Raw genomic sequence first — 27,552 nt, 5'->3', positions numbered from 1 at the left:
CCTTATTTGTGCCCCGCACAATATAGGCCTTACCTCAGCATAAGCCCCGACACAGGTCACCACACATTGTACTACCAAAAGTATCCATTATCCCTTCTAACTTGGGCATAGATTCCTGGAGATAAGTATCAAAAACTGTGGGGTTAAATTTGGTCCAACGTCTAATAAGGATCCCGAAGAAAACTCCCTAGTCCCAAAGCCCTGAATCGAAACAGGAATTGCAAAATGATCTGACCAACTGAGAGGTAACAGGGCATCATCCGATGCACCTGATAAATTAGAAAATACAGGATCTAATATATATCCTGCTGTGTGTTGATCGTTAACTAGGAGATGTAGGCCCAAATCTCCAATAAGGGAGAAAGTGATACTGTACTTTAGGTTATCATAAAGAATGTTAAATATACATATTTTAATATACTGGGTGATTTTAAGAATAAAGGAGATAGAGCTTCAACCACCGAAGAGCTCCACCTACCAGCTGCACCCTCGGGGGGGCGGGTGCATTCGTGAACCAGAGAAAGTAGAATTTGTGACTAGATCACACTCTTGAGTTAAAAATTGGGGAGATAAGTAATCCGACAAGACAACTCCCTCCGTCTCTCTGCTTCTCTATCCAGTCTTGTCTGACTATGCAATAACCTGTGAGTAGAGCTAGTGCACTGTGAGGCGTAGAATGTTCATGTAGCAAGGTTTCAGTGAGATCGCATCAGCCTAGTTCCATTAGGAATTTAGATATCCAAGTGAAGCTGTACCAGAGAACAGTTAAAACTAGAAAGGCAGTAGATTGTTTGCTCAGAGGCCAGGGGTTAACTTTTTAAATATATTTTTTTTAATTTGCATCATTTACATGTCAGTTTTCAACCCACCTGGCTGAAGGAATGCTGTTCAGGATCAGTAATAACACTGAGGGAATGTAACTAGCTACGTGCACATTTTTGTTTTCTCACTTCTTTATTTCCAAAACATGAATTAAACCAACTCTACAGCAGTACTTCTCCCGTCTGAGTGCGAAAATAATAAATGTTTACTGTATAACATGGTGACTTTTATGCATCAAATGATGATGGTTATAGTGACTGTAGTACTTAATGAAAGGACCCCACCACAGACCCCAGATCTTTTGATATTCTCACAAACAACCATGAAGTTTATAGACCGTTTCGTCTGCTTGAGCGTAACAGACCATACCTCTTAACCATTCAGTAGTGAGGGGAAGGGGTCTCATGTCCCGAGTATCAGGCTAGGTTTCTCTTTGCTGTACCGATATCCAGCAAAGCTTATGTTCTCCTGGGTACCTTCATACATCCATTATTGTCATGCTCACCAATTTGGGACCGGTGTTATCTGTTGCCTAGTGGTTCTCTTCAGTCCTTGTATTTGTTTCTAGTAGTTATTTACCCCCAAATAGTATGAATAAAGATGCCTCTGGTGTGTATGCATGGTTTACAGTTACCGCTTTGACTCCTTCCTAACCTCCAGAGCATCTCCGGATTACAGTAAATCCGGTGGAAGTATTTAAACAACATTAGTACCGGACAAAATTGCCATTGTGTGCAAGACCATTTTGGCCTCTATCAACTCTGCTTCTCATAGCTCCCCACGCGAGTGTAGGATTTTTAATAGATCTGGCATGTTAAGTACTAATCTGTAAATCTGAGAAATTCCTTTCCTAATTTGTTCTATCATCTCTTTTGGTTCTAGGGAATTAATTTCAGGAATGGATTTAAGTTCATCTTTGTAGGGCTCAAGTGCATGACTCTCTTGTACATACGTATAAAAATTTATTTATTTAAGGAAAAGTCTGTTAGTTGCCCTGACTTAACTTTGCTTTGATACACCAATTAGGTTCCATGACCTATTTAAGCCTGTAACCTGAGCTAGCCAAATACCATGCTATTAGGGAATTTAGCCAGAGAGTGTTGCCCAGCACTTCACTCCTTTTTAAAGCACTCCACCAACAGTTGATGTTTATTCTAGTAATTATCGACAGTGGGTGGGGATTGATGCATCTTGTAGCTACAGCAGTTTGAGGGGTGGATTTCTAAACTAAGGGTCCTATCATTTTGTTCATCAACCATCCAAACTTTATTAGTATTGTTGAATGTCTGGTATCCCGAGCCCCCATCGTATGATGGCGGCATGCATTTTTAAAGGATACTCTTGATATGCCACTGGCCCATAACTTTTCGAGTGATGAATGTAGTGCTACGGAGAAGCTCAGTGGAATTGTGCATGTGTAATTGTTTATAGGAATCTGGGTACTAATATCATCTTTAATAGAGCCTCACTGTCCATTATTGAGAAAGGGTGAGTGCTCCGCTTCTCCAATCTCGTTTATAAGTTGAATAAAAGGCATGATATTCATGTCCCTGCGTGTGTCTTTTGTAATGTATAAGCCAAAGTATTTAAGGGAGTCCACAGCTTGGAGCAACCTGGACTAAGTTAAGTCAGCTGTGTGCCTTTGAGCAGGACCTTAGTTTATTTCTTCCAGTTTACTCAGAGTGCATTTGTGTAACTGTATATTTGCAGATATCGCATGTAACTTCTGTACTCTCCTTTGTCTATGCAGTGGATAAACTGATAATTGTATGTTCGTAGCATGTGTGGCTGTAGATACACATGCTCTTGCATTATCCTGCCATCTTTTGTTGGAAGGTGTTTTTGTTTGAAGTTTCTTCAGGTCACAAGATATTATGTGACTCATCCCTTAGTAGTGAACGTAAATGTACACGATACAGAAAAGGAGGTGGTGATGAACAGAGTGTCTGAATTAAGCAGACCACTCTTACCCAGTCCAAAGATCAGGGCTTGATCCATCACCGTTCTTTATCTCACTGCCCCATCCCAGCTCAGAACCTGGCTATATGCAAATTAGTCTGTCCCTGGCCCAGTGCATCATGGGAACAGGGCAGACCAAACTACCAAGCCAATTCTTCACCAGAAAGGAGACAAGCTACCGGGGACCGGTTTCTGGCATTTCAGCCTCTTCGGCCCGGCTTGCTTGAATCCTGATGGAGCAGTGAGAAAGGGACTCATGTCTGAGTATACCCTGCCAAACCTATAGTGGCCAAAAACGATACAGAAAAGGAGGTGGTGATGAACAGAGTGTCTGAATTAAGCAGACCACTCTTACCCAGTCCAAAGATCAGGGCTTGATCCATCACCGTTCTTTATCTCACTGCCCCATCCCAGCTCAGAACCTGGCTATATGCAAATTAGTCTGTCCCTGGCCCAGTGCATCATGGGAACAGGGCAGACCAAACTACCAAGCCAATTCTTCACCAGAAAGGAGACAAGCTACCGGGGACCGGTTTCTGGCATTTCAGCCTCTTCGGCCCGGCTTGCTTGAATCCTGATGGAGCAGTGAGAAAGGGACTCATGTCTGAGTATACCCTGCCACACCTATAGTGGCCAAAAACGATACAGAAAAGGAGGTGGTGATGAACAGAGTGTCTGAATTAAGCAGACCACTCTTACCCAGCCCAAAGATCAGGGCTTGATCCATCACCGTTCTTTATCTCACTGCCCCATCCCAGCTCAGAACCTGGCTATATGCAAATTAGTCTGTCCCTGGCCCAGTGCATCATGGGAACAGGGCAGACCAAACTACCAAGCCAATTCTTCACCAGAAAGGAGACAAGCTACCGGGGACCGGTTTCTGGCATTTCAGCCTCTTCGGCCCGGCTTGTTTGAATCCTGATGGAGCAGTGAGAAAGGGACTCATGTCTGAGTAAAAAAAAAAAAAAAAAACGGTGTTGGATCTAGCCCTGATCTCTTGACTGGGTGAGAGTACTCTGCTTAATTCAGAGACTCTGTCCATCACCACCCCTTGTTGTAAATTATTTTGTCCACCCTAAGCGTGGAAGGGTATACTCAGATGTGAGTCCCTTGCTCATTGCACCATCAGTATTCAAGCAAGCCGGGCCGAAGACGCCTGAAATGGCAGAAACCGGTCCCCGGAAGCTTGTTTCCTTCCCAGTGTAAGAATTGGCTTTTGTAGTCTGGTCTGCCCTGTTCCCATGATGCACTGGGCCAGGGACAGACTAATTTGCATACAGCCAGGTTCTGAAACTGGGATGGTGCAATGAGCTAAAAAACGGTGTTGGATCTAGCCCTGATCTCTTGACTGGGTGAGAGTACTCTAGTTAATTCAGAGACTCTGTCCATCACCACCCCTTGTTGTAAATTATTTTGTCCACCCTAAGCGTGGAAGGGTATACTCAGATGTGAGTCCCTTGCTCATTGCACCATCAGGATTCAAGCAAGCCGGGCCGAAGACGCCTGAAATGGCAGAAACCGGTCCCCGGAAGCTTGTTTCCTTCCCAGTGTAAGAATTGGCTTTTGTAGTCTGGTCTGCCCTGTTCCCATGATGCACTGGGCCAGGGACAGACTAATTTGCATACAGCCAGGTTCTGAAACTGGGATGGTGCAATGAGCTAAAAAACGGTGTTGGATCTAGCCCTGATCTCTTGACTGGGTGAGAGTACTCTGCTTAATTCAGAGACTCTGTCCATCACCACCCCTTGTTGTAAATCGTAAATGTACACGTGCATGGTATTTGGACACGTACCAACGGGTTTCCCGGATTCGAAACACTTGTTGCTCTTGTTTTGGGCCCCTGTAGTAAAAACTGCGACCCCCGTCATTGAGAGAAGCACTTAATCGACACCTGTGTTCGGTTTTATGTCAATGCCAAACACCGATTTCGTAAGACAAGAGCTGGCCTCTAACTCCGGGTCCCCTGACTTGGCACCCACACCCTGTTGGGGCTCTATTGCCTCTAATTACATTGAATTCAGAGAGTGAGAGATATTAAGGGTAATGGAACGTACACCCTTTAAAATGTGCCCTCTGTGTGACGTGAAATACCCCTGAACCGACTTGCAAAGGGTGTGTAATCTATGCTTTCCCCCAGATCACAAATACACCGAATGTGCCCTCTGCTTAGCTTTTTGCTGTGAAAAGACTCCTTGGCAGCATAGTGATTGACGTCTGGCACACATCACAGTGCAGCACCAATCCATAGATGCCATGCCCCACATATTTGAGGCAGACCTACCCCCTTCGAAACCAAGGAAGAGTAACAAGAGGACTACAAATCCCAAGGATGCCCTGAGCACCAGCTCACCCCAGAGTTATTCTAATCCGATGTCTCCAAACCAGAAGAACTCTAGCAGGAACATGTCCCTCCATATCTACCAGGGCACTTCTAACCAGAAGGGCCCTTAGGGGCCATGAAAGTGGTTGAGCCCAGGCACCATAAATCTCAAACGGCCACATGTAGAGGCATCGAGCCCAGCATGTAAAAAGGTGCCGCATTAAGGGCCTCCCCAGCGGCTCAATTTGGCACAGAGCCTTTTGCATAACGCCTGAGGGATGACCATCAGATAGAGGGAATTAAGTTTAGGAAGGACATTCATAAGGTCAGTTTATATGCTGATGATGTCATTCTATCGCTTACCAAGCCCCAGACCACCCTGCCAGCACTAATCGCTGAACTAAATAGACTTGGAGACGCCACAGGCTTTAAAGTCAACTTTAATAAATCGCAAATACTAAACCTATTGATTCCCAACTGCTATAGTGGATAGCATCCAGCACCAGTTTCCATTTCCATGGACGCAACAAGATATCTCATACCTGGGAATTCAGTTAGCCCCAACTATCTCAAGAACTGTAACCCTAAATTATGTGACCCTCCTTGACCAAACCACAAGAGCTCTAGACCGCTGGACTCTACTTCGTGTGGCATGGTTTGGGAGAATTGCCTCTGTTAAAATGACACTCCTGCCTCGCATTTTAAAAAAATTTCAAACTATTTCCATGGCGCCACCACCAAAAGCACTGGGTCAACTGCAGACGCTAATCAATAAATTTGTGTTGGGAGTGAAAAAACCATGTGTAGCGCTGACCCAAATGACGCTACCTAGGAGTGGGGGGTGGGGGGGGGGGTGACTGGGCTTCCTATGATCACTCGATATTTCCAGGCATCGTGCCTTCGGTACATTGTTGAATGGAACCCCTCTCTGAAAAACGCTGGAACTTCATGGACCGTTGCATGGGTAAACATATGGCAGGAGCTCTAGCTCCCTTGTAAACACAGGGCATGGGGTCTATATTCTTCCCCAGTGATATCCTCCACTATGAATGTCTGGGATGATGTGACGGTCAAGAGGGGCTGGGCCACCTTTCCATCACCAATGACCCAGATTGTGGACAATCCGGAGTTTCCCCCAGGGCGCGACAGTTTTCCAAAGATGGAGGGAGATGGGCTACAAGAGGATTGGCTCCCTGTTTGACACAAAAGGATTGATCCCATTCGATCAGCTGAGCCGGGATTATGATCTCTGCCCATCTCACGAGTTCCTCTACCACCAACTGAAACACTGGGTGACATTGCCCTCCTGCCATGAAGGGGCATCACGGCCGCTTACGGCGTTTGGGAAGTGGTTAGTATGCAAGACAGGAGATCGCCAACTCATTTCTGAATTATACTCCATGCTTTCTCCAGGCAACACGGGGAGGTGAACGAAAGGACAGTGAAGGTGGGAGGAAGAATTGGAAAGGACACACTCTGATATACACTATCGGGCATACCATCCATCACATAACACGGCAGGTACGGAATCCGTGTACAAGGTGATATCATATCTGTATTCTACGCCAGCACGAATACACAGCTGGGCTAAAGGTAAATCCAACTATGTTGGCAGGGATGCAAGATGCCTGGGTCGCTAGTACATTTATTATGGCATTGTCCCAAATTGCAGCTCTACTGGGTGGAGGTGCTAGGCTATATAGACTAGGCTTTTGACACATCCCTCTCTAGATTTCCAGCTTACACTCTTCTGGGACTATCGAATCCTCTGACCTGTCCCTTCCGTTCATTGAGGGGCAAACCGATTGCGTTGGCCCTATTGGCAGCTCGACACGTGATTCTGGCACATTGGGGGACACAGACTATTCCTGAAATTTGTGTGCCTGGCTGCAGAAATTATGTCTGGTACTGGCCATGGAACGTTTGTCTTTGGTTGCCGACCACAAGGGAGAGTCATACGCCATGTTGTGAACCCTTTTTCTACATTTGCTCTCTGAGGAGCTGAGGGAGATTACATGCCCCAAATTCTTAGCCTGCTGCCTCAGGGCGCTACCTAACTTTCTACGCGGCCGAGCGGAGGCATCCAGGTACCCTCTCTGTTACTTAGATCCCACAAAGGGTGTGCTAATTAATGTTTGGTCTTTCTATTCAGTGCAGATAAAATAAAGAAATAATACCGATCACGCTGCCGGCCTCGGGGTTGTAGACGTACAGCTGTGTAATCACAAGTAAGCGCTGCCGGCCAGTGGTTGTAGGCGTAAAGCTGTGTTCCTTTAATCTGACTCTTTTAATAAATAGATTGGGTCCATAAAATATTAAAGGAGATGCTGGAGACCACCCCAGACCTCTTTAAGGAACCAATCAGGACATGGGTGGTTACTCGCAGAGTAGTGAACACAATACAAGCCTTCTCCCTCAGAACCTATTTTTGCAGGGTATACACTCCTCCAGACTGGTGCATACCCCCTATATACAGGCCTCTGCGCTAACCACAGGAGATGCTCCCCCGCCGGAAAAGAATAGCAAGAGAATTGATGCTGCAGTGGGAGGAGATGGAGAGTCGTCTGCAGCACCGCCCAAGGCAATTCAGAACAAGCATTTACAATGCAACGGTTTCGCCTTTGGAAAAGTTTGAGCTATTGGCATTATGAATGACAAACGTTTTATTTATGTGTTAGTTTTGAAAACAGATAAATAAATGGCATTGTCATTTACAATGGCAATAGCTTAATCTCTCGCAAATGCGATTTGTATTGCAACTATTTCACTTATCATTTTGCACTACAATGAAAACTGGCTTGTGCATTTACTCCTGCAGAAGAGTATCAAGAGGAGAGGCCCTGTTGCAGACCCGTGGAGTTTCAAGTATCTGTTGTGCATCACCTCATAACAAACAGCATAATTGTAAACTGGACTGAGAAAACTTTTTTTTTTTAAGAGGAGTGCCCCTCTAAAAGAAAGGCCCCGGTCTCTACTGCTTTCTTTTACAAGGACGCACTTGGTTGTTGTGAGGCGCAAGTTGAAAAGAGAAATTGCGTTGTCAGTCCTCGCCCTGGTCCAGTCAGCAGGGCCACATTGGTGCTGCCATACCCAACCTAGCGCTGCCAACTGCATGCCCAATGAACTCAGTGCAGCAACGTGTGCCCACCCTCATGCTAAAGCAAGCCACCCTGTCCTGAAGGCAGCAGCCCTGGTTCCGCCGCGGTGTCGCCGCCCTGGTCTCCCTGGTCCAGCGGGTGTCTTCCTGCTGCGCCCGCTCTCTTATCGACCAGTCAGTCACTTTCCCTCATCCGAAGCCCTGCTCCGTGCTGCACGTGTTCCTACGCATTGATGCTGCATCTTTGTTCTCACTCATAGGGTCCAAGAGAGCAGAGAAAGCTTCTGCAGGACCGGACCTGATAGTAGACATATCAAGGTTTGGGTCAGTTTACGCCTCTCCTCCCCCCATTTACTCCACAGGTTCAGATAAACAATAAAAGCTGCTCACAGCCCTGAAGCACAACCGCACACAGGGGCGAGAGCACACACCCACGATCACACCTTAAAGGGAAATAGTGAGGTAGCATAAGAGTATTACAACTAGTAATGTAAATAAAACATTCTTTGGCCCAAGGTATACATCTCTTCGTAGCAGCCATGACTGTACCAACTGTGCACAGAGTTCCTCAGGTGGAGGGTGTTGGGGCTGCCCTCTGAAAGCAGAGCCATGGAAGCTTCGGGAACAGTCAGCATGATATCAGGCTCTATCAGGGCAGACACTAAAACATCAAATCCAAGGTCGGAGTGTAGCTGCAGCGAAGCAACACTGTGGTGTCCTGGCCCTGGACTCCATTAGTCTGCTCCACTGACCCTGCAGGTGAAGGGAGAGTGCAGAGTTAGGACTCAGGGCAGGTGACCCTGTCTGCAGACCACCCGTGCTGGCTTTTCCCCTCCAGGGTGCAGGCTAGGAGCACACGACACCCCGACCTCCTCAGCAGGGAGTGTTTATAGTGCCCTCTCCGCCTGCCAGTCGCCCTGGCACCCACCTGCTGCTGAAGTCCATGAGCCCTGAGCACGGTGCCAGGCACGGACTGAAGCCCGGCTGCTGCCACAGCGGAGAGCTGGTTGGCCGCTCCGCCATATCTTCCTGCAATCCAGAGGTGGCTGGTGGCCCCTCGGTTGGTGCTACTCTGCAATCATGGCAAATGAAGCGCCGCTTTGGGGCACCAGGCACCATCTCCATTGCTGGCACTGTTCACCCATTCAAAAATACCGACGGATACCGCAGCACTGTCGTGGATTGGGACCGGCATAGTGACGTGCGCCTTGCCATGTTGCATGACGTCCTTGTAACTCTATTGCATAATGGTGGCGATAAGAGTGACAGGTTTGACAGCCCAGGTAGAATCACGCTCGGCTGTGGGCTCCATTAAACTTAATATATGTAACATCTGGCATCATGGCATTTATTTCCCCTTCATAACACACCTCTGGGCAGATGTGCCCCAGTGGAGCATTTACCGCCATCTTTACCCGAGTCCCAGCTTCTTGCCAGACGGCTGAGACCCACGGAGAAGGAGACCCGACACGAGGGAAGGAGGAGGCGCACGGGGATGCACGGGACAGAGGCGCAGGGGACATGGTGACTTCTACTACGGGGGGAGGGGCGGACACCGACAATGTGTCCCGACGCCCCTCTCCCCTTGCAGGCACTCACCGGGTCCGGCGGCTGCTGGACGAGAGCTCCCGCTCCTCGGGACTCTCCGGGGCCGCGGAGGGACGTTCTCTTTCCCCGGGGCTCCTCCTGTGCAAGCAGATCGACTCACCTGCACCTTGCGACGGCGGCACTTCTCCGGTCTCCCTTTTCGGCATGGGAGACCGGCAACATCGACGGCGGCAATCTCGCTGGCACTTCTCCGGTCTCCCTCTTTGGCATGGGAGACCGGCAACGTCCTCCGCATCTCCCGGGGCTCCCTCCAGGCCACGGGAGCCCCGCGGGCGCCGCCATACTTCTTGCTGTCTTCCTTCTTCCCCCGGGCTGCGGGGGGCGGGCACTTCCGGCCGGCCGCGCTAGGATTGGCCGGCCGGCCGGTCACTTCCGGGTCGCCGCGGGCAGCGCGGCGGCCCGTCTCTAGCTCAGGCAGGCGGGCGGCGAAGTTTCCCGAGGAGTGGGCTCCCTCGTGGACCAGCAGTGACGTCCACGCAGCTTCACCAATTAGGAGCAGGATAGTCACTGGTGCCGGCAATGCCGGACCAGATTCGGGGGCGTTCCCGGCTTTCGGCTGACGTCGCGTGACGTCGGCAAAAGCCAAAGAATCTCGGGAACGCCTCCGAATCTGGTCCGGCATTGACGGACAGGCCCCTCGTCCAATGGCTAGGCTCCATTTATGGAGCCAGCCAATGAATGACGAGGGCCGACCCAAAGCCACACTACAGTTCTCATTAGATTTCTCCTGCGCAAAAGCTGCTTGCGCAGCTTTTTGCAGTCGAAACCTAAAAAGGGGGAGGTAACTAATTGGAGGGTAAAATCATTTCCAATGTCACCGTACGGGGGTGCTTTGAATGCCACTGATACAGGAGCTAGGAAGGTTAACATCCTGGCTATTCAACAGTCATTTGTGGCTCCGTATCTCTAGCTGTTGGCCCTTTGATGGAGAGCACCTCTTTGGTCCACAAGCAGTTCAAAATGCTGGAGAAAATTTTAAAAAGATACTAAAATTGATAAAAGCATGGGAACCCTCCAAACCCATCCACCAGGGGCTAATTTCATAGGCAAGAGTATAAGTGTAGCAAGAGCAACTTCCCCCAAAACAGCTGCAATCATACCAACAGCTGCCACAATCTTAACACCAATGAACAGGCAGGGGAAACATTCATGGTTCACACAGAGTTAACTCTAACATAGACCAATGTAGAGGCACTCCCACTAAAGGTGCCTCCACCTCAAATCATGGACTTGCCACACATTCCCTGCAATCACAACTGTCGGGGAAAGGTTACAGAAGTTTCTCTCTTGTTCGGAAAGATGTCATCTCAGACCACTGGGTTCGAAGTATAGTCTAACACAGATATTGTCTTGAGTGCTTTTCCACCTAGCTAAACCTTCCACCCCATGCTCAAACCTGAAGCGCAGAACATCTCCTTCAAGAAGAGGTGCATGCATTCTGCTCAAAGGGACCATAGAGCCTGTGCCCTCCCAGCACCAGAGCAAATTTTCTCCCTGTACTTTTTAATTCCAAAAAAGGCGGCTTTCTCAATCTTACCCTTGACCTCATGCCCCTCAACCGATATCCTCTCTGAACAATTCCATATGACAGTCCTACAGGATGGTGTCCCCTTGCCATAGCAACACAACTTCATCAACACTAGGTGGCAGGAGTACGCAGAGCATGCAAATCTAAGCACTACAAGCTACAAACCGATGCTTACAGGGTGCGTAATATATTCCTTCTTAATATTATGTTCGAGGCATGTGGGCTGCTAAATTCATATCTTAGCATTAGATCGCCGCCTAGTGTTGGGCTCGGATGATCGCACATTGTTGTCCTGGAAGAGTCTTCGAAGTATCCTGAGATAGGTGGCTCCTCCCCTGGACTACAGTGCGCATGGGCATCGGCTCCATCCCCAGATTGTTTTTTTCCGCCATTGGGTTCGGATGTGGTCTCGACGTCTTTCTGTCGAAACCGAGAAAAACTAACTTTTAGCGGCCAAAAGGCCTCGATTTTTTTTGCGTCGGTATTGTCTGCGCACGGTCTCGAGTCTTCCGTCTCTTGGAGCCGGAATAAGCGGAGTTCTCTTTCGCTCTCAGAACTTTGAGGCCTTCTCATCGCGACTCGACTGCAAAACTTTTCGGACATGGAGCGGAGCCCGTTTAAGTACTGCCCGCTTTGTGGGTCCAAGTACCCACACATCGATCTACACCCCGTGTGTAACAAATGCCTTTCGCCCGACCACGACGACGGCAAGTGCAAGGCCTGTGCGCATTTCCGCTCCAAGAAGACTCTCAAGCTTCGGCGCGCGGTGCGCATGGAAGCTAGACAAACGGCCCCGGATCCGGAGAACATCTTCGGAGAACAGGAAGAAGAGGACCAGGGTCATCATCTTCAAATCTCCCCACCTGAGACGGAGGTCGAGGCGGATCCGGGAGACGACGACGGAGTCGTGGGTCAAGGCCTTGAATACGTCAACGAGGTAGGAGACGACGATGAGATATATGGGGCCGCGGCAGATAGCTCGGGGGACGAGCTCTGCCCCGAAGGTTACGAAGATACCGACCGGGTCACGGGATCGCCTGTCGGCCTTACCCAAGACCCGTTGCCGCAAGCCACAGCCCCGCCTTCGGGCCCGGCCACGGACTTACTTGCTGAGCAGACTGTTTCGAAACCGAAACGGAAACCATCGGGATCGACAACATCTAAAATGGCCGACCCGAAAACGAAACTGAAACCTAAGGACTCGAGTGTCCCTAAAATGGCTGCCGTACCAAATAAAACGACGGTGCCCGCTACCCCATCGACTCCGTCGACCTCCGGTCCGCAGAAGTCGAAGAAGTCCGTCGACGCTGCTAAATCGAAAACGACGCCAGAGGAGGGGTCCTCTACGAAGGATGGTCGGCACGGGTCAACGGCTACGACGCCGTCCAAGCCCGCCAAAGTCGGCTCCAAGGAGGCTACGCAGGCACACGGAACGAAGTCTGGCACGTCTGCGGCCAGAACTCAGGAATCGGAGCCGGTGAAGACGGGATCCGCGCCCAAAGCGCACAAGGCCCACAAAGACGTCGGATCCGAGGGAAAAATCATACCATCCTCGTCAGCGCCGAAACAAACTGTGAGTGAGGCGTCCCCCATAGCCGAATCACTACAGAGAATCAGGGAGAAGGCCTTTGCCCCGTCGGCTCCGATACCATCGCCGCAGCCGCAAAAGGACACTCCAGCGAAGCCTTCCGGGAAACTTCTATTTATTTTGCCGCCGAAGGAGGCGCCGAAAGCTTTTTCAACCAAATCGGCACCGAAACAGGTGATTTCTTCACCGGCAGGCCCGCCTCCACGTCGGATACTCGAATCAGAGGATGATTCAGAGCATTTCATCGACGCTGACACAGGCAAACTGACCCTCTACAAGAGGAAAATCACTTCGGAGCCAGTGGACCCATATGTCATCCCACTGAAGAAGAAGAGGGTGCCCCTTGATGCCTCAGGCCTCACGGAACCAATCCAGCCTCCTCCGAGACGGAGCCCTACTCCCTCACCAGAACACTCTGCGGGTGAGGGGTATGATGAGGACGAGCAGTACAATTTCCCTATCAATGAACCGGATGCACAACCGGATTCATATGATGACACTGGTGACCGGAACACCCAAGGTGTGGGGCAGGACCCGCAACTTTTTAATGCACGTGCATCCCCGACTGAGGACTCAGCAGGTTTTCATGCACTACTCGAGAGGGCGGCAGCCAATCATGATGTGGACATGCATGCTGACCCAGTTGAGGAAGACTTCCTTTTCGACACGTTCTCAGTCTCTGAAAGGACAGTAAAGACACTGCCTATGCTTAAAGGCGTCCTCAAGCATGCTGGGGACATATTTAAGGAGCCTACAAGAGCGAGAGTGGTCAACCCTCGTATTGAAAAAAAGTACAGACCTGCACCTGCAGACCCCGCATACATTCGGGGACAGTTGCCACTGGACTCTCTTGTGGTCGCCAATGCCAGGAAACGTGCCAACTCCCAGACGACGGGTGAAGCTCCTCCCCCGGATAAGGGGTCCAAAGTGCTAGAGGCAGGGGGCAAAAGGGTAGCTGCACAGGCATCAAACTTTTGGCGCATTGCCAATACACAGGCGCTCTTAGCGCGTTACGATAGGGCGCACTACGACACCCTAGAACAGATTGTACAACACCTGCCTCCAAAGTTCCAAGAGGGCACCAAACTGCTTATTGAGGAAGGGAAGCTAATCTCAAACGCAGCCATCAAGTGTGCACTTGACGCAGCAGACACGGCTGCTAGAGCTATCAACACTAGCGTTATGCTAAGACGACAAGCGTGGCTCCGCATCTCAGGGTTTAAACCGGATATTCAGACAACCATTCTTAATCAGCCAGTCAATCCTGATAGTCTGTTTGGTCCAGATGTTGACACCACCCTAGAGAAGATAAAAAAGGACACAGAAACTGCTAAGTCCATGGGGGCCCTACAGTCACAACAGTTTCGCGGCAGCAATTCTCGTCGCTCAGGTGCATGTGGAGTCACCAGAGGACAAATGGGTCAACAATCCCAGTTCTCAAAAGGTGGAGCACAATCCTCGTTCACAAAACAGAACAAGGGAGGTTACAGAAATAACAGCAACAGAGGTCGCGGCAGAGGTAACAACAGCTCCCGCTCCTCTACTCCAAGCAAACAGTGACTCTCTGTCACTGCCCCCCGACCACTCAACACCTGTCGGGGGGAGGCTGCAGCAGTTCCTGCCCGTCTGGAGAAACATCACCACAGACAGGTGGGTGCGACAACTAGTCCAGTATGGTTATTGCCTAGAGTTAAAGTCCACTCCACCCAACATCCCGCCAAGGCAAAGGCCTATGTCCGCAGAGCACTTGCTCTTATTGCAGCAAGAAGTAGTGGTGATGCTGCAAAAGGGAGCAATCGAGCTCGTGCCGGTGGGAGAGGAAGGCACAGGGGTATATTCACTGTACTTCCTTATTCCAAAGAAGGACGGATCTCTCAGACCCATTCTAGATCTACATCCCCTCAACCTGTACATACTATCAGAACATTTCCACATGCTTACACTGCAACAGATTCTCCCCTTGCTAAACCAAGGAGACTTCTTAGCAACCTTAGATCTCAAGGATGCTTATTTCCACATTCCACTACACCCGTCCCACAGGAAATACCTCAGGTTCACTATTCAAGGCAAGCACTACCAGTTCAAGGTCCTACCCTTCGGAGTCACCACAGCCCCGAGGGTGTTCACCAAGTGTCTGGCGACAGTAGCGGCGCACCTCAGGAGGCAGAACATCCATGTCTACCCCTACCTAGACGACTGGCTCGTACAAGCCAAGTCGGAACCACAGTGCGCCGCCGACATGTCGACTACAATTCACCTTCTTCACGATCTGGGTTTCTCGCTGAACTACCCAAAATCGCATCTACAACCAGCACATGTCCGGCAGTTCCTAGGTGCGACGATCAACACCCTGACGGCCATGGCTCAACCAAACCAAGTCAGGATAGACAGCATGCAGTCTCTGATCCAAAAGTTCAGGCCACAACACTCACTTCCAGCGAGAGTGTTCATGCAGTTGATAGGCATGATGGCCTCCTGCATCTTCATAGTCCCTCACGCACGGCTACATATGCGCCCGCTCCTGGAGTGCTTAGCGAATCAGTGGACACAGGCTCGTGGGCAATTGACAGACCTAGTGTTGGTTACCAGTCGGGCATACGACTCTCTGCATTGGTGGACTCCACACAACCTTTGCAAGGGCCGACTGTTCCAAGAGCCTGTGCCTCAGATTGTCCTGACAACGGACGCATCTCTCCAGGGATGGGGAGCTCATCTGCTCACTTACACAGTGCAGGGACTATGGACGACGCAGCAACAGAAGATGCACATCAACTATCTGGAACTGATGGCAATCTTCATGGCGCTCAAGTCCTTCATCGTACATCTGTGCAACAAGGTCGTGCTAGTCCGGACGGACAACATGACCGCGATGTACTACATTCAAAAGCAGGGAGGCACCCACTCGCCACAGCTGTCTCATCTGGCTCAGAGCATGTGGAAGTGGGCCATTCAGAGGAACATTTTCCTCATGGCAGAACACCTCCCAGGAAAGGACAATCAGATGGCGGATCTGCTCAGCAGGTACAGCCATCAAATGCACGAGTGGGAGTTACACCCATCTGTCCTCCACCCGTACTTCCAGCAGTGGGGTCATCCGGAGATAGACCTGTTTGCCACAAAAGAGAACGCAAAATGCCAACACTTTGCCGCCAGGTTCCCTCACCCACAGTCGCAGGGGAATGCGATATGGATGAACTGGTCAGGCAAATTTGCGTACGCTTTTCCGCCAGCCCCTCTAATACCGCTGGTCGCAAGAAAGCTACGGCAGCACGAGATGACTCTCATCCTAGTTGCTCCAACGTGGGCGCGCCAGGCCTGGTACACCACGTTCCTCGAACTCTCAGTGGTGCCGCATCAAAGACTGCGCCTCACGCCCAGTCTTTTGACGCAGAACCATGGAGAAATTCAGCATCCAGATCCGCAACAGCTCAACCTGGCGATCTGGCTCCTGAAGTCCTAGAGTTTGGATACCTTAACCTACCTCCGGAATGCATAAACATCATCAAGGAGGCAAGGAAGCCAACTACTAGAGCATGCTATGCTGCAAAGTGGAAGCGTTTTGTCATTTACTGTACAGCCAATGACATCAACCCGCTAGATGCATCTATCCCCAACATCATCTGCTATCTGTTGCATCTTTACAAGTGCAATCTAGCGTACACTTCCATTCGGATACATCTATCCGCCATAGCGGCTTATCTTCAAAACAGGCAGCACCTCTCTGTCTTCAGAGTGCCCGCCATTAAAGCCTTCCTTGAAGGTCTGAAACGAGTCATTCCCCCAAGAACACCGCCAGCTCCGGTGTGGAACCTCAATGTCGTTCTCACCAGACTGATGGGACCACCATTTGAGCCACTGCACTCGTGTGAACTCCAGTTCCTTACGTGGAAAGTAGCTTTCCTTGTAGCTCTTACGTCTCTGAGGCGTGTCAGTGAGCTGCAGGCGCTCACAATCCAAGAGCCATTCATTCAAATTCATCCAAATAGGGTAGTGCTACGCACTAACCCCAAATTCCTTCCGAAGGTGGTGTCACAGTTTCATCTAAACCAAACTATTGACTTACCAGCATTCTTTCAAAACCCTCAAACGGTGGCGGAAAGAATGCTCCATACCTTAGATGTACGGAGGGCGTTGATGTACTACATAGACAGAACACAACCCTTTAGAAAAACACAACAACTCTTCGTTGCCTTCGCACCACAACACAAAGGCAACCCGATTTCCAAAGCAGGGATAGCCAGATGGATTGTTAAGTGCATCCAGATATGTTATCAAAAAGCCAAGCGCACTTTAACAATACCCCCCAGAGCGCACTCCACACGCAAACTGGGGGCATCCATGGCTTTCCTAGGGAACATTCCTTTAGAGGATATTTGCAGAGCAGCCACGTGGGTTACACCACATACCTTCACAAAACACTACTGTGTTGATGTGCATTCCAAGCAGCAAGCTGCTGTAGGACAGGCTGTTCTGAAAACACTTTTTCAGGTTTCTGCAGCTGGCACGGGCAACCGCCGCTGATGGAGGGACTGCTATGTATTCTATGCTAAGATATGAATTTAGCAGCCCACATGCCTCGAACTGAATATGCTACTTACCAGTATGCATCTGTTCTTGGCATGTAGGGCTGCTAACATTCATATCGCCCGCCCTCCTCCCCGGTGCCTGTCGCAGCTGCAGATATACTATTGTATTTATTCATTAGCATGGACATCCTTTACACTTTTCACTCCATCTTCTGCCACAATGGCGAAAAACAATCTGGGGATGGAGCCGATGCCCATGCGCACTGTAGTCCAGGGGAGGAGCCACCTATCTCAGGATACTTCGAAGACTCTTCCAGGACAACAATGTGCGATCATCCGAGCCCAACACTAGGCGGCGATCTAATGCTAAGATATGAATGTTAGCAGCCCTACATGCCAAGAACAGATGCATACTGGTAAGTAGCATATTCATTATTTGTATACTGTTTTCGAGCGGCTCTATGAGGAGCATCTTTTGAGGAGAACAGCAGGAAGAACAAGAGATCAAACTAATAAATGTGCAATTTGAAAACCTTTTTCATGTGTTTCTAAATCTTTTCCCATTTTTTTCTACAGCATATTTGCCACCCTCTGTGATGCTTCCTCCCAGACGCTTACAAACTCTTTTGCGACAAGCAGTGGAGCTCCAACGAGACAGATGCCTATACCACAATACAAAGCTGGACAATAATCTAGACTCTGTGTCTCTTCTTATAGACCATGTCTGTAGTCGGTACGTACAAACTTTAATAAATATGGTTTTTCTGTTTTACTTATGAATTAGAGGGAAGAATTTGTATTCATACTATGTCCATATCCTCTATATAAGCGCTATCTAAATGCGAATGCAGTGTAATATTTGGGCAATACAACCTGGCTGTTATGACCGGAAGCTGTTCAGGCATGTCCTTTCCCATCTCACATTCACTGTTTTCATTTTTTCTGTGGTCTCTAAGGACTGGAACCATTGATGCAATTTCTTCTTATTTTTTCCTGTTACTTTGATAAGTAATTTCTGTAGTTAATTTTTCATCATATTTTTTTCCCCTCTTGTCTGTTCCTCTGTGTTTGTTATACTATAAGTGCATTTTCCAAATTGGTCTTTGCAACTGACAGTCCCGCCGGACCTGACTAAGTAGTTTTAGGAACATATATGTGGTTATTTCTGTCACCAGTTTATGCCAGTAAATGTAAGTCCCTTCTGTAACTCACTACAGCAGGCTAGACTTGAGAAAGCTACGTTGTTCCTTAGACTCACTGTATAAAGCACAACAGCCAACTTGTGGAGGTACAAACCAAGCTTTGGGCCTCCATAGTCCGAAAGAGCAACCATTGCTTATGTAGAATTGACTGTCGTACATTGAAACTGAAGATTATTGGTTTGTTGCTCTAACTACCGTTCTTCTAATGCTTGAAGCAGCACCATGCAGCTCAGGTTAGTAACTCATAACCTCTATTCTTAGATTGAAGGTGTATGGATATTGGATCCTGTGCCAGGGCCTTTGTTTTGAAGCATTCCCCTTTTGGGAACTTCAAGAGAACTTGCAGCTCGGGCACTTTAGATTAGATTTATAGTTTTCAATCCGCTGATGATATGTCTGGTGCCCACTTTTTTCTTTTCAAACCCTTGGCACAGGATTTTTCTGAAAGTCAAACTGTACATCAAACAATATGCTGTCTTTCATCCTCAGCCACTTCCCCATCACAGCGGATCTGTGTACTGGAGGTGACTTCAGTCTAAGCAACTCCAAATCTAGTCTCTATGGTGATTGCCATTTTTTTTTAACTTTATTTTGCAGTTTAGCAAGTATAAAACAGAATACAAAGTTCAGTCTCATTGCATATCATGTACAAAGGCACCTCAATCCAGTCCATCATCTATAACATTACAGCACATCAGTTACACAGTGCAGCAAAAGACATTCTATGAAACCCAGCCTCTAGTTTGGTCAATACAGAGTCATAGGGAAATACACTCCGCTTCCCCAGAACCCTTCCAAGGTATAGCTGTAACTGAAGCAGTTTGTGTCATATGTCACATGGTATATGCAAGTATGCCATGAATATGTAATTTCTTCAGCCCACTCCTGTTGGTTCCTTACCCTGGCCTTGCTGTGAAGGGTGGGTTTGCTGTTGTGAGGCAAGGAAGGTTCGAAAAGGCCCCCAAATACCTTTGGGTCTAGTCAAGTTGGAATTTGTATAGCGCACTACTCACCCAGAGGGTCTCAAGGTGCTTGAGGGAGGGGGGGGTACGTTAAGTTCGAGGCATGTGGGCTGCTAAATTCATATCTTTTGCATTAGATCGCCGCCTAGTGTTGGGTCCGGATGATCGCACATTGTTGTCCTGGAAGAGTCTTCGAAGTATCCTGAGATAGGTGGCTCCTCCCCTGGACTACAATGCGCATGGGCATCGGCTCCATCCCCAGATAGTTTTTTTCCGCCATTGGGTTCGGATGCGGTCTCGACGTCTCTGTCGGAACCGAGAAAAACTAGCTTTTTACGGGCCAAAAGGCCTTATATTCCTTGCGTCGGTATTGTTTGCGCACGGTCTCGAGTTCTTCCGTCTCTTTGAGTCGGAATCAGCGGAGTCGTTTCACTCTTCGGACATCGAGGCCTTCTCATCGCAACACGACTGCAACTTTTCAGCATGGAGCGGAGTCCGTTTAAAAACTGTCCGCTCTGTGGGTCCAAATACCCACATATCGACGTGCACCCGGTCTGTAACAAATGCCTTTCACCAGACCATAATGAAGACAACTGCATGGCCTGCGCCAGATTCAGGTCAAAGACACTCAAGCTTCGGCGCGCGGTGCGCCTTGAGGCCAGACAAGCGGCCCCGGATCTAGAAAACATCTTCGGCGACCAAGAAGAGGAGGACCAGAGCCATCATCTTCAAATCTCCCCGCCCGAGACGGAAGTCGAGGCAGATCCGGTAGACGACGACGGAGTCGTGGGTCAAGGCCTTGAATACGTCGACGAGGTAGGGGACGTCGAAGAGGTTTATGGGGCCGCGGAAGATAGCTCAGGGGATGAGCTATGCCCCGAAGGTTACGAGGATCAGGCTCGGGTCACGGGATCGCCAGTCGGCCTTACCCACGACCCCGTACCGCAAGCCACGGCCCCACCTTCAGGCCCGGCCACGGACATACTTGCTGCGCACACCGTATCGAAACCGAAACTGAAACCTACGGTATCGACTACACCTAAAATGGCCGACCCTAAATCGAAACCGAAACTTATGGATTCGAGCGTCCCTAAGATGGCGGCCGTCCCACCAAAAACACCTAAACCCGCTGCTTCATCGACTCCGTCGGCCACCGGTCCACAGAAGTCGAAGAAATCTGTCGATTCCACAGTGTCGAAATCGGCGCCAGAGGAGGTTTCCTCTAAAAAGGGAGTTCGGCACGGGTCGACCGCTGCGACGCCGTCAAAGCCCGCCAAAGCCAGCGACACGGCTCCAGTTCCGACTGGGACTTCGTTAGTCGGACGCATGGTGGAGACGGAGCCGGCGAAATCACACGGATCGAAAGCTGGAACATCTACGCATCGGTCCAAGGACTCTGGGTCGACGGCTGCGGCATCATCGTCCAAGACTCAGAAGGGCCAACAGGACGTCGGATCCGAGGGCAAGGTCAAGACCTCCTCGTCGGCGCCAAAGGCCGCTGTAAGTGAGTGTCCCTCATCGCCTCTTCACTACAGAGAATCAGGGAGAAGGCCTCTGCTACGTCGGCTCCGATGCCGTCGCCACAGAAGCCGATGGACATTCCGGCAAAGCCTGCGAGTAAACTTCTCTTCCTTCTGCCGCCAAAAGAGGCGCCGAAGGCCTTTTCAACAAAATCGACGCCAAAGAAGTCGGATTCTTCAACGTCAGGAGCACTTTCAGGTCGACTACTCGACTCAGAAGAGGATTCTGAGCGTTTTATCGACGCAGACACGGGCAAATTGACCCTTTACAAGAGGAGGATCACTTCACAGCCAGTGGACTCCTATGTTATCCCCCTGAAGAGGAAAAGGCTTACTCAGGACGCTTCAACACTGATGGAACCTGTCCAGCCTCCTCCTAGAAGGAGCCCAACTCCTTCCCCAGAACACTCTGAGGGTGAGGGATATGGTGAAGATGACCAATACACTTTCCCCATCAATGAACCCGATGCACAGCAAGATTCATATGATGACATGGGTGACCAAGGCACACAAACTGTGGGGCAAGACCCACAGCCTTTCAGTGCACGTGCATCCCCAACAGAAGATTCTGCAGGTTTTCATGCACTCATTGAAAGGGCAGCTGCTAATCATGATGTGGACATGCATGCTGACCCAGTAGAAGAAGACTTTCTATTTGACACTTTTTCAGTCTCTGAAAGGACAGTAAAGACACTGCCTATGCTCAAAGGGGTCCTCAAGCATGCTGCGGACATCTTTAAAGAACCTACCAGGGCGAGGGTGGTCAATCCACGTATCGAAAAGAAGTACAGACCAGCACCTGCAGACCCTGCATACATTCGGGGACAGTTGCCGCCTGACTCCCTTGTGGTCGCAAATGCCCGCAAAAGGGCCAACTCCCAAACAACGGGTGAAGCTCCTCCCCCGGATAAGGAGTCAAAAGTGCTAGAGGCAGGGGGCAAAAGGGTAGCTGCCAATTTCTGGCGTATTGCAAATACACAGGCACTCTTGGCACGTTATGATAGGGCGCATTACGACACCCTTGAGCAAGTTTTACAACACCTGCCTCCGCAGTTTCAAGAGGGTACCAAACTGCTTATAGAGGAGGGCAAACTAATCTCCAATGCAGCCATAAAGTGTGCACTTGATGCAGCAGACACAGCAGCTAGGGCTTTTAACACTAGCGTCATGCTGAGACGACAGGCGTGGCTCCGCATATCGGGGTTTAAACCGGACATTCAAACAACCATACTCAATCAGCCCGTCAATCCTGATAGACTGTTTGGTCCTGATGTTGACACCACCCTAGAAAAGATTAAAAAAGACAACGAAACTGCTAAGTCTATGGGGGCCCTACAATCACAACAGTTCCGTGGCAACAATTTTCGTCGCTCAGGTGCACGTGGAGCCACCAGAGGACAGATGGGTCAACAATCACAATTCTCTAAAGGTGGAGCACAATCCTCGTACCCCAAGCAGAACAAAGGGGGTTACTGAGGAAACCGCACCAGAGGACGTGGCAGAGGAAACAACAACTCCCGCTCCTCTGCCCCAAACAAACAGTGACTCTCTGTCACTGCCCCCCGACCATTTAACACCTGTCGGGGGGAGACTACAGCAGTTCCTGCCCGTCTGGAGAAACATCACCACAGACAGGTGGGTGCTACAACTTGTCCAGTACGGTTATTGTCTAGAGTTAAAGTCCACTCCACCCAACATTCCACCAAGGCAACGGCCTATGTCCGCAGAGCATTTGCACTTATTGCAGCAGGAAGTAGTGGCGATGCTGCAAAAAGGCGCAATCGAGCTCGTGCCGGTGGAGGAGGAGGGCACAGGGGTGTACTCCCTGTACTTCCTTATTCCAAAGAAGGACGGATCTCTCAGACCCATTCTAGACCTGCGTCCCCTCAACCTGTATATACTCTCGGAACATTTCCATATGCTTACATTGCAACAAATTCTTCCCTTGTTAAACCAAGTGGACTTCTTAGCAACCTTAGACCTCAAGGATGCTTATTTCCACATTCCACTACACCCGTCCCACAGAAAATACCTCAGGTTCACTATCCAAGGCAAGCATTATCAGTTCAAGGTCCTACCCTTCGGAGTGACCACAGCCCCAAGAGTGTTTACCAAGTGTCTGGCGACAGTAGCGGCGCACCTCAGGAGGCAGAACATCCATGTCTACCCCTACCTAGACGACTGGCTCGTTCAAGCCAAGTCGGAACAACAGTGCGCCGCGGACATGTCGACTACCATTCACCTCCTTCACGATCTGGGCTTCACGTTGAACTACCCAAAGTCCCATCTTCAGCCGGCGCATGTCCGGCAATTTCTAGGTGCGACAATCAATACCCTGACGGCCATGGCTCAGCCAAACCAAGTCAGGATAGACAGCATGCAGGCGCTTATCCAAAAGTTCAGACCACAACACTCGCTTCCAGCGAGAGTGTTCATGCAGTTGATTGGCATGATGGCCTCCTGCATCTTCATAGTCCCTCACGCTCGTCTACATATGCGTCCGCTCCAGGAGTGCCTAGCACATCAGTGGACACAGGCTCAGGGACAATTGACAGACCTAGTGTTGGTTACCAGTCGGGCATACGACTCTCTGCATTGGTGGACTCCACACAACCTTTGCAAGGGCCGACTGTTCCAAGACCCAGTGCCACAGATTATCCTGACAACGGACGCATCTCTCCAGGGATGGGGAGCTCATCTGCTCACTTACACGGTGCAGGGACTATGGTCGACGCAGCAACAGAAGATGCACATCAATTATCTGGAACTGATGGCAATCTTCATGGCGCTCAAGTCCTTCATTGTACATCTGTGCAACAAGGTGGTGTTAGTCCGGACGGACAACATGACCGCGATGTACTACATTCAAAAGCAGAGGGGCACCCACTCGCCACAGCTGTCTCATCTGGCTCAGAGCATGTGGAAGTGGGCCATTCAGAGGAACATTCTCCTAATGGCAGAACACCTCCCGGGCAAGGACAATCAGATGGCGGATCTGCTCAGCAGATACAGCCATCAAATGCACGAGTGGGAGCTACACCCATCTGTACTCCACCCGTACTTCCAGCAGTGGGGTCATCCGGAGATAGACCTGTTTGCCACGAACGAAAACGCAAAATGCCAACACTTTGCCGCCAGGTTCCCTCACCCACAGTCGCAGGGGAATGCGATATGGATGAACTGGTCAGGCAGATTTGCGTACGCTTTTCCGCCAGCCCCTCTGATACCGCTGGTGGCAAGGAAGCTGAGGCAGCACTCGCTGACTCTCATCCTAGTTGCTCCAACGTGGGCGCGCCAAGCATGGTACACCACGTTCCTCGAACTCTCGGTGGTACCGCATCAAAGGCTGCGCCTCACGCCCAGGCTTTTGACGCAGAACCATGGAGACATTCAGCATCCAGATCCGCAACAGCTCAACCTGGCGATCTGGCTCCTGAAGTCCTAGAGTTTGGCTACCTTCACCTACCTCCAGAATGCATGGACATCATCAAGGAGGCAAGAAAGCCAACTACCAGGGCATGCTATGCTGCAAAATGGAAGCGTTTCGTCATTTACTGTACAGCCAATAACATCAACCCGCTAGATGCATCTATCCCTAACATCATTTGCTATCTGTTACATCTTTACAAGTGCAACCTGGCGTACACTTCCATTCGGATACATCTATCCGCCATAGCAGCTTATCTTCAGAATAGGCAGCATCTCTGTCTTCAGAGTGCCTGCCATTAAAGCTTTTCTTGAAGGCCTAAAACGAGTCATTCCCCCAAGAACACCGCCAGCTCCGGTGTGGAACCTCAATGTGGTCCTCACCAGACTAATGGGACCACCTTTTGAGCCACTACACTCGTGTGAACTGCAGTTCCTAACGTGGAAAGTAGCTTTCCTAATTGCTATTACATCCCTGAGGCGTGTTAGTGAGCTGCAAGCGCTCACAATCCAAGAGCCATTCATTCAGATTCATCCAAATAGGGTAGTACTACGTACTAACCCCAAATTCCTTCCCAAGGTGGTGTCACAGTTTCATCTCAACCAAACTATTGACTTGCCGGCATTCTTCCAAAACCCACAAACGGTGGCGGAAAGAATGCTTCATACTTTGGATGTCAGAAGGGCGTTGATGTACTACATTGACAGGACACAACACTTTAGGAAAACAAAACAGCTTTTTGTTGCCTTCTCGCCACAGCACAAGGGCAACCCTATTTCCAAAGCAGGAATAGCCAGGTGGATTGTTAAGTGCATCCAAATATGTTATCAAAAGGCAAAACGTACCTTGACAATACCCCCAAGAGCACACTCCACGCGCAAATTGGGGGCATCTATGGCTTTCCTGGGGAACATTCCCTTAGAAGACATTTGCAGAGCAGCCACGTGGGTTACACCACATACCTTTACAAAACACTACTGTGTTGATGTACATTCCAAGCAGCAGGCAGCTGTAGGACAGGCTGTTCTCAAAACACTTTTTCAGGTTTCTGCAGCTGGCACAGGCAACCGCCGCTAATGGAGGGACTGCTATTTATTCTATGCAAAAGATATGAATTTAGCAGCCCACATGCCTCGAACTGAATATGCTACTTACCAGTATGCATCTGTTCTTGGCATGTAGGGCTGCTAACATTCATATCGCCCACCCTCCTCCCCGGTGCCTGTCGCAGCTGCAGACATACTCTTGTATTCAATCATTAGCATGGACATCCTTTACACTTTACACTCCATCTCTGCCACAATGGCTAAAAACAATCTGGGGATGGAGCCGATGCCCATGCGCACTGTAGTCCAGGGGAGGAGCCACCTATCTCAGGATACTTCGAAGACTCTTCCAGGACAACAATGTGCGATCATCCGGACCCAACACTAGGCGGCGATCTAATGCAAAAGATATGAATGTTAGCAGCCCTACATGCCAAGAACAGATGCATACTGGTAAGTAGCATATTCATTATCAAATATCCAAGTTTTTAGTTGTTTTCTGAAGGATAGGTGGTTTTGTGTAAGGCGTAGGTGGGTGGGGAGAGAATTCCACGCTTTGGCCGCAAAGTAGGAGAAAGATCTTCCTCCCATGGTGGATCTTTGGATGCGTGGGATCGCGGTGAGGGCTTGATTGGACGATCGTAGTTGGCGGGTGGGGGTGTAGAAGGTCAGGCGCGTGTTGAGGTATTTGGGTCCTAGGTCGTAGAGGGCTTTATGTGCGTGGGTGAGGAGACGGAACATTATTCTCTTGTTAACTGGGAGCCAGTGGAGGTCTCTTAGGTGACCGGATATGTGATTGTGGCGGGGGATGTCAAGGATGAGTCTGGCGGAGGCGTTCTGAATGCGTTGGAGTTTTTTCTGTAATTTGGCTGTCGTTCCGGCGTAGAGGGTGTTTCCGTAGTCCAGTCGGCTTATGACAAGAGCATGGGTGACCGTCTTTCTTGTTTCCGTGGGGATCCAACGAAGATATTTTTGAGCATACGTAGGATGTTAAAGCATGATGATGATACGGCGTTGACTTGTCTGGTCATCGAGAGGGAGGAATCCAGGATGAAGCCCAGGTTGCCTGCGTGGTCCGTTGGTTTGGGTGCGCTGCCCAGGGCCGGTGGCCACCATGAGTTGTCCCAGGAAGAGGGGGAGGATCCTAGGATGAGGACTTACGTCTTGTCTGAATTTAGTTTTAAACGGCTGTTCTTCATCCACTCTGCTACGTCTTTCATCCCTTCGTGTAGGTTGGTTTTGGCGGTGTTTGGGTCTTTGGTGAGGGAGAGGATTAGCTGTGTGTCGTCCGCGTAGGAGATGATGTTGAGGTTGTGTTGTCGCGCGATGGATGCGAGGGGGCTCATGTAGACGTTGAAGAGGGTGGGGCTGAGCGATGATCCTTGTGGTACGCCGCAGATGACTTCAGTGGCATCTGATCTGAAAGGGGGGAGGCGGACTCTCTGGGTCCTTCCGGTGAGGAACGAGGTGATCCAGTCCAATGCTTTTCCTTGAATCCCGACGTTGCTGAGGCGTTTTATGAGGGTGCTGTGACAGACCGTGTCGAATGCTGCGGAGAGGTCCAGTAGGATGAGGGCCGCTGTTTCTCCGTTGTCAAGTAGTGTTCGAATGTCGTCTGTGGCTGCGATGAGGGCGGTCGCGGTGCTGTGTTTGGCTCGGAAGCCGGACTGTGATGGGTCTAGGGAGCCGTTAGATTCGAGGAAGGTGGCGAGCTGACTGTTAACGGTTTTCTCAATGACTTTGGCAGGGAATGGAAGGAGCGAAATGGGGCGGTAGTTTTTAAGTTCGGTGGGGTCTGCTGTGGGTTTCTTCAGGAGGGCGCTGAGTTCGGCATGTTTCCAGCTTTCCGGGAAGGTGGCGGTGTTGAGGGAGCAGTTGATGATATCTCGGAGATGGGGTGCGATGATGGAGTCGGCTTTGTTGAAGATGTGGTGGGGGCATGGGTCG

The 27,552-nt window shown here is 49.9% G+C and overlaps 1 protein-coding gene across 3 annotated transcripts in view; it reads left to right on the top strand.

The window, feature by feature from the left end:
* WDR26 (WD repeat domain 26) overlaps nucleotides 1-27,552 on the top strand; it is a 716,351-nt gene that overhangs the window by 244,220 nt on the left and 444,579 nt on the right. For all 3 annotated transcript variants that reach the window (XM_078649852.1, XM_078649853.1, XM_078649851.1), the window contains exon 6: nucleotides 18,025-18,181. In XM_078649852.1, the coding sequence (XP_078505978.1) occupies nucleotides 18,025-18,181 (157 nt within the window). The remainder of the gene's footprint in view (nucleotides 1-18,024; nucleotides 18,182-27,552) is intronic.

This window comes from Lissotriton helveticus, chromosome 6 (genome assembly GCF_964261635.1).
Source record: "Lissotriton helveticus chromosome 6, aLisHel1.1, whole genome shotgun sequence".
Taxonomy (NCBI): Eukaryota; Metazoa; Chordata; class Amphibia; order Caudata; family Salamandridae; genus Lissotriton; species Lissotriton helveticus.
This window is presented reverse-complemented; position numbering and strand designations above follow the sequence as displayed.